General features: G+C 40.9%; 1 protein-coding gene across 2 annotated transcripts; it reads left to right on the top strand.

Annotated features, from left to right (window-relative positions):
- The first annotated feature begins 281 nt into the window (after positions 1–281).
- LOC147310800 (uncharacterized) lies at positions 282–2,699 on the top strand. Of its 2 annotated transcripts, XM_086266763.1 has the most exons (4): positions 288–374; positions 748–858; positions 1,371–1,468; positions 1,801–2,699. In XM_086266763.1, exons 3-4 carry the CDS (start codon positions 1,404–1,406, stop codon positions 2,261–2,263), a joined length of 528 nt encoding a protein of 175 aa, XP_086122889.1. In that variant the 5' UTR covers positions 288–374; positions 748–858; positions 1,371–1,403; the 3' UTR covers positions 2,264–2,699. The 2 variants fall into 2 exon arrangements, 1 of the variants encoding a protein (XP_086122889.1); XR_015125377.1 differs by lacking the exons at positions 1,371–1,468; positions 1,801–2,699 and adding an exon at positions 1,307–1,327 and having other exon boundaries at positions 282–374.
- Positions 2,700–6,935: the final 4,236 nt, after the last annotated feature.

Here is a 6,935-nt window from a genome sequence, read left to right as displayed (position 1 = left end):
GTGAGCATTTCCCAACTTCCCCGAGGTAAATAATACATTGACAGCTATTAATTTTGAAATAATTCCTTTTCAAAAAAGTTATAACATGCCAGAATCTAATGCTATAGCTGCAGCATGGGCTGCAAAAACTTTCCTTTCCAGTTGTTAAAGTTATTCCTATAGGCTGTATGCAGTATTTTATATATCTACTTGTGAGTTGAAATGTTTAATTTGGCATTGAAGTGATGCTTTGAGATAGCAAAAACATTTTCATACTGTTTAATCTCATTTAGTGTTTTCTTTTTATGGTTGACAAAGACTTTGCGGAAATAAATGCTTTGCAGAAGGTTTTTCCAGAGTCAGCTATCCTTCTATGCTGGTACCATGTCTTGCAGGTAAACCACATTGTTTTCTTTTCACGTTGTCTAAGATGGACCTGAAACACATTTTTACAACAGGGTCCTGTTGTTATGATTTGCCTCATTGTGATATTCACCTACTCAGGTTAATGAATATAAAGGGATAAAATGTTGAGTGACTTTGTCCATCCATTTAAGACCACAGTGCACTCATCTTCTGGTGGCTGCTTCCCAAAGCTCTTTTTAACATTTAAAAATACGTTTGCCTGGTTGATTTCTGTAATGCACAGGTCCTCTTGTCCAGTGAGTGACAAAGTTATTTTTGGACGTCAGCTTTCTTTTATGCTTTTTGTACAGCTGCTCCTCTGTCTCTCTCTCCAGATTAACTTTTTTTCTCTTACATTCACAGGCTGTTAATCGATGGCTTTCAAAATCAGAGTCCGGGGTCCATGGGCTTTCTAACACCCAAAAGAGAAATGAAATCATTTCTTTCTTTTGTAAGCTGAAAGCTTGCACATCTGTAAGTGTAATTTGTCTATTTCACATTTTGATTTCTTGATTACACTAAGAGCATAATAACTTTCAGTTGCTAAAAAAAGTTACAGAGAGATACAAAATAGATTTTTGAAACAATTTCTAAAACTGGCTTCTTATCTTGCTTATCAAAACAAGTACTTAAGCTGTGCAGACCATCATTGTGTCACCCACTGTGCAGTAGAACTTGTGAGTGGGATTCTTTCACAGACAGATGCTGAAACCAAATATGCTTATAGGTTTAGTGTTCCTTCTTAGCCATTGTAAGGTAAGAAATAATTGCTTCTTAATACAAAAAGACGACATATTATTAATAACTTAAAATTCTTAATGTTATTCAATAAAAGGAAAAGGGCTTCAATACATAATATTAAAGATTTCAATGGGTCTGTTAAATGGATTGAAATATATTCTGTTGCATCCAATTCTCTTAGGAGGACGACTTTAAAGCCACATCAGTTCTGCCAGACATTTAAGCAATACCCTTTGGTGTGCCAGTATTTTCAGAAGCACTGGGAAGGCATTGGCCACATGTGGTGTGACTACGGCCGTCGCTTCAGTCACGCTCGTTCTGAAACAAACAATGTGATTGAAAGGTATGATTTATTATTTTGACCTCATTCAATTGTATTGCTGAAAAAAAGATATTATGAATTAATCCAAGAGGCTAAACTGAGTAGGTTCTTCATGTCATTGCCAGAACAGGTTTTAGGCAAATCCTTTAAATTCTAGCAGCGTTTTTTATGTTATCACAACAAAAAACAGAGTAGGTGGATTTGCCTAAATCAGCTAAACCGGCACAGAGCATTCCTTTATAAAAGACCTGTGCAATAGGTATTCCAATTTTTAAAAAAATAATACAGTCTTGATTAAAACTTTAAATTCCTTCAATTACAGTTACTAATCATTTCAAATAACTGTTTTTCAGATTTTTCCACCGCCTGAAATACCAGTTTTTATCTGGCTACAAGAATAAGCGTCTGGATGATCTGATTGAAGTGCTCCTAGGGAAGGCCGACGACTACTTCTCAGTCATAAAAACCCTGCAAGATGTGGGCCGCATGAAAAAAAGGTTTGCTGACACCTTGTCTCAAGTTTCAGACTCTGCTTCAAGACTGATGGAAAGTGGTTGGGCTCTTAAAATTACAGTCCAGAACAGCCATGGAGTTAATGCATATCAAGTCCCATCTGAGTCAAGAGAAGACATAGTGTATGATGTCTGCCCTGTTGAGTCCTACTGCAACTGTACATATGGCTTACGAGGACTTCTTTTCAAGCATCTAGTGTTACTTGCAAAATTAGCAGAGGTTGACAATGACATCTATCCAAACATGGAAACAGACCTTGGCAAGAATTGCAGTGAAAGAAAGGCATTACTTTGTACACTGTGAGGACTTGAAAGTGATAAAAATGCCAAGTTTGTTTGGAAATCTGTGTTTTTTTGCATCGGCTGAAACACTTCAGTGCACTTGTTGTACGTTCTCTCACTATAACACATGTGCTTGCCTGAAGGTGGCTTGTAGCCATTTTAAACAAATGAAAAACTATCTGAAAAGTCCTCTATCAACTTTGAATGACACTCCTGTAGTTGAAAGCACAGACAAAAAATGCACAGAAGATGCAATTGGAAAACTAAATGCTGTTTTAGACACAGTTAAACAGTGGGCATTCATTCCAGAGGGTATTACTGCAATGATAGATGAACTGCATACAAATGTCTTAAAAACAAAACAAGTAGGCAAAAGTATATGCCAGTACGAAATAAAGACGACAGATAATGCACGCAAAATTAGGCCATTGCATTCTAGCAAGAAACGTTCGGCCAGCATCGACATTCCAACCCTAACAAAATGAATGTGAACAGTCGATAACCACTGAAAGAGAGACATCCTCTGGAGAAAATGAAAACCTTTTGGAATACAAAACAAAAAAGAGAAGAGTTAAAGCTAAGTATATGCACAAGTAGACTTTTGTGTGACATTTCAAAGGGACTGCATCCATTACTTCTGTTTATTGAAACCTAAAGCTGAATAGCTGTCTTAACTTTCTGCCAAGGAACAGATGAAAAGAAATTGTTTGCGCTCTCAAGCAGTTGTTATTTATGTGTGTTATTCATTACGTTGGCTTGGTTGCTGTTTTTGATACAAATTCATCTGTGCCCATTGTAATATTTTCATATGTTACTATTTTTATATTGCTATGCATTATAAATAAAGGATTACTTATTACTATTAAAGGTCTGCATTTGTAATTGTTGGTATTATTTATAAAATATGCGCTCTTAAGTTTTTTGCTCCATAAAACGATACCTGTCACTTTTTGGACATAGAGTATCAGCTGTTGAGAACCCCCGGCTCATACAAAATAGAAGTAAAAGGTTTCAACATCCAGCCTTTTTATGATTAAATACAAAGTGTAATAAATGAGTTATTGGGGTGTGATTTTGTTAATAGTTAGTCTTAAGTATAAGTTTAATAGTAATGATGAGTAAGAAAATATAGCCAGAATAATGGAATGAGACTAACACCTGACCTCACACTGAGATTTGGTATGAAGTGGCATGTTTGTGCTAATGCTGACATTGGGGCTCAGAGTTCCTCTGTGTGTATATATTTGTGAACGTTAACTTGGCTAATGTCCAAGGGTTTGACTGCTTTCCTGTTGGATTGTATCACACAGAACAGGGATAAGAGCACCAGTGGCCGTGCACACCCTCATCTCTCTCCTTCACCCGATCATTAGTGTTGGAAACCGGCATTAGCTCAGAGTAGATTAGACTTCAGTATAGTGCAAGTGATTTGATTTTATGATTATTTGATTCAGTTTTTTCTGTGTTCAAGCTCAATTACTTTAATAAAATATGTTGAATTCAAACAAATAAATAAATAAACAAATAAACTGTGGACATTACCCTTTTAAACCTTTCTGAAAAAAGACAGGTATAAACCAGTGTATAAAAGTTTACATAGGTATAAATAGCTCTAACACTTTACTCCAGCCTGGCATCCACATATGTGGACATAAGATTTTGGGTTATTTAGACCAAAATACTAAATCTTGATCAACAAGTGCCTGAGTTACAGTTACGAAGACATTATACTGCAACTGTTCTATCGAAATTTCAAATGAATGTCCTCATATGTGGCTCTCATTTTTCTCAGAAACAAAAATTAGGTAAAAAAAAAAATAAATCTGGTAATTCTTTCTTTTTACATTCATCGGGTTCCAATCGGCCCAAATATCAAAGAGAAATTAAAAATGCATGCCATGGAAGATTTCGGGTCTTAGGGGGTTAAAATGACCAGACCCCTCCGGCCTGTTTTCCAGGCCACTAAATTAAACCCAGTCAATTACCAATTGCACAGAATAAAAACCTACGAGGTCCACTAATAGAATAGAATAGAATAGAATAGAATAGAATAGAATAGAATAGAATTCAACTTTATTGTCATTGCACATGCACAGGTACAGGGCAACGAAATGCAGTTTGCATCCATCCAGAAGTGCTTTAGTGATATAGATATATTACAATAAATATTAGCAATAATATAGATATGTAAATATATTACAGAAGTGGGTCTATTATGGAATGTTATAATGTACACGGTATGAAGTATGTTGTGAATATTCTATAACTATAAGTATGTACAGGCTGTAGTGAGTACAAGCTATGTACAGGCTATGAACAGGATATAAATATGAAAAACTATACAGAATATGAAATAAATAACTTTACAGAATCTGAGATATACAGCTATACAGAAATGGGAACTGTGCAAGTTGTAAACAGTTGTAGGGTTAAAAATTATCGTATGTACAGAATGATTATTACAGAGCTATACAGTAGTGCAGTTAAGATAAGTGAGATATGTGGATAATTCTACAGAGGCTATATAAAGTGCTGGTGGTTGTGAGTGGTGGTTCAGTCCATGTTATTATTGTGTGTTTGAGGGTACAGTTGTCCATTGTGGGTGTGTGTATGTTCAGTCCATGAGTTAACGTGGGTCAGATGTCAGGAGGCAGAGTTCAGGAGTCTGACAGCTGTGGGGAAGAAGCTGTTCCGGTACCTGGTGGTCTTAGTCCGGAGGCTCCTGTAGCGCCTCCCAGAGGGCAGGAGGGTGAAGAGTCCATGTGATGGGTGACTGGGGTCTTTGATGATTTTCCCAGTCCTTTTCAGACACCGCTTCCTGTAGATGTCTTTTATGGCAGGAAGTGGTGCTCCGGCGATGCGCTGGGCAGTTTTCACGACCCTCTGCAATGCCTTCCAGTCCGAGGCAGAGCAGTTCCCGTACCAGACTGTTATACAGTTGGTCAGGATGCTCTCGATGGTGCAACGATAGAAGTTCACCAGGATGTCTGAGGACAGGTGGTTCTTCCTCAGAGTCCTCAAGAAGAAGAGGCGCTGGTGAGCCTTCTTGACCAGCTTGGAGCAGTTGGTCGTCCAGATGAGATCCTCAGAGATGTGGACTCCCAGGAACTTGAAGCTGCTCACACGCTCCACAGCCATCCCCTTAATGTGGATGGGTGGATGTGGGTCAGCATTCCTCCTGTAGTCCACGATGAGCTCCTTGGTCTTCTCGGTGTTAAGCAGCAGGTTGTTTGTGTCGCACCACTCAGCCAGACGATCCACCTCCTCCCTGTAGGCGGCCTCATCGTTGTCACTGATGAGGCCAATCACCGTGGTGTCATCTGCAAACTTAATGATGGTGTTGGAACCATCAGCAGGTCTGCAGTCGTGGGTGAAGAGGGAGTAGAGGAAAGGGCTCATCACACAGCCTTGTGGTACACCGGTGTTCATTGTGATGGTAGATGAGCAGTGGTTATCCAGCCGGACATGTTGGGGGCGGTTGGTCAGGAAGTCCAGTAACCATTTGCAGATGAGGGAACTGATGCCCAGGTCTGTCAGTTTCCTGATGAGTTGTGAGGGGTGGATTGTATTGAATGCTGAACTGAAGTCTATAAACAGCATTCTGGCGTAGGTGTTGTTGTTGTCCAGGTGTGAGAGGACAGAGTGCAGTGCGATGGAAACTGCATCCTCTGTGCTCCTGTTCTGGCGGTATGCGAATTGGTGGGGGTCCAGGGTGGGGGGGAGACAGGATTTGAAGTGTGCTAGGACCAGTCGCTCTAAGCACTTAGTGATGATGGGGGTGAGTGCTACTGGGCGGTAGTCATTGAGGCAAGATGGGTTGGAGTTTTTGGGTATCGGGACGATGGAGGTGGATTTGAAGCAGGCCGGTACCACAGCGTGGGCCAAGGACAGGTTGAATATGTCTGTGAGCACTCCTGCAAGCTCCCCAGAACACGCTCTGAGAACACGCTCGGGGATGCCATCAGGACCTGCAGCCTTGTGGACATTGATCCTGCTCAGCACCGCTCCTACATTGGTGGGGGAGAGAGTCAGAGGTTGGTGGTCTGGCGTCACGTCTGCTTTGGTTGTGGTTGTGGGGTTCCCTCGCTCAAAGCGAGCATAAAAGTTGTTGAGCTTGTTGAGGAAGGAGACATCAGAGGATGCGGGGGAGGGTTTGGTGGTCCTGTAGTCTGTGATGATCTGGAGTCCTTGCCACATGCGTCGGGGGTTGGAGTTGGAGAAGTGTTCTTCTACCTTCTTTTTGTAATGGTGTTTGGCTTTTTTGATGCCCTTCTTTAGATTAGCCCTGGCTGTACTGTAGGCATGTGCATCTCCTGACCTAAAGGCGGTGTTGCGGGCCTTCAGGAGGAGACGAACATCCCGGTTCATCCAAGGCTTCTGGTTGGGGTACATGGTGATCCGTTTCTGGGTGGTGACACTGTCTGTGGTTTCGGAGATGTAATCCAATACAGATGAGGCGTACTGGTCCAGGTCTGTGTGCGTGAACATATTCCAGTCTGTGTTTTTAAATCTGTCCTGGAGCACTGCGTCTGTCCCCTCTGGCCACACTTTAATTGTCCTCACAGCAGGTTTCACACGTTGGATGAGTGGTGAATACCTAGGTGTCAGGAACAGGGAGAGATGGTCCGATTGTCCAATGTGGGGGAGGGGTGTGGCTTTGTAGGCTCCAGCCAGGTTGGAATACACATGGTCTA

This window comes from Aulonocara sp. 'chitande type north' Nkhata Bay, linkage group LG16 (assembly GCF_057382095.1).
Source record: "Aulonocara sp. 'chitande type north' Nkhata Bay isolate Kocher_YH1m ecotype deep benthic linkage group LG16, A_spYH_male_GT1.1, whole genome shotgun sequence".
Classification (NCBI taxonomy): domain Eukaryota; kingdom Metazoa; phylum Chordata; class Actinopteri; order Cichliformes; family Cichlidae; genus Aulonocara; species Aulonocara sp. 'chitande type north' Nkhata Bay.
Note: the sequence above shows the minus strand (reverse complement) of the source record. Positions and strands in the feature narration are given on the sequence as shown.

What these genes read in the sequence shown, in the direction of transcription:
- LOC147310800 (XM_086266763.1), top strand. Translation starts at nt 1,404, where the DNA reads ATGTGGTGTGACTACGGCCGTCGCTTCAGTCACGCTCGTTCTGAAACA. An exon ending in ACAAACAATGTGATTGAAAG is followed by an intron (nt 1,469 to 1,800) that starts GTATGATTTATT and finishes ACTGTTTTTCAG; the next exon opens with ATTTTTCCACCGCCTGAAAT.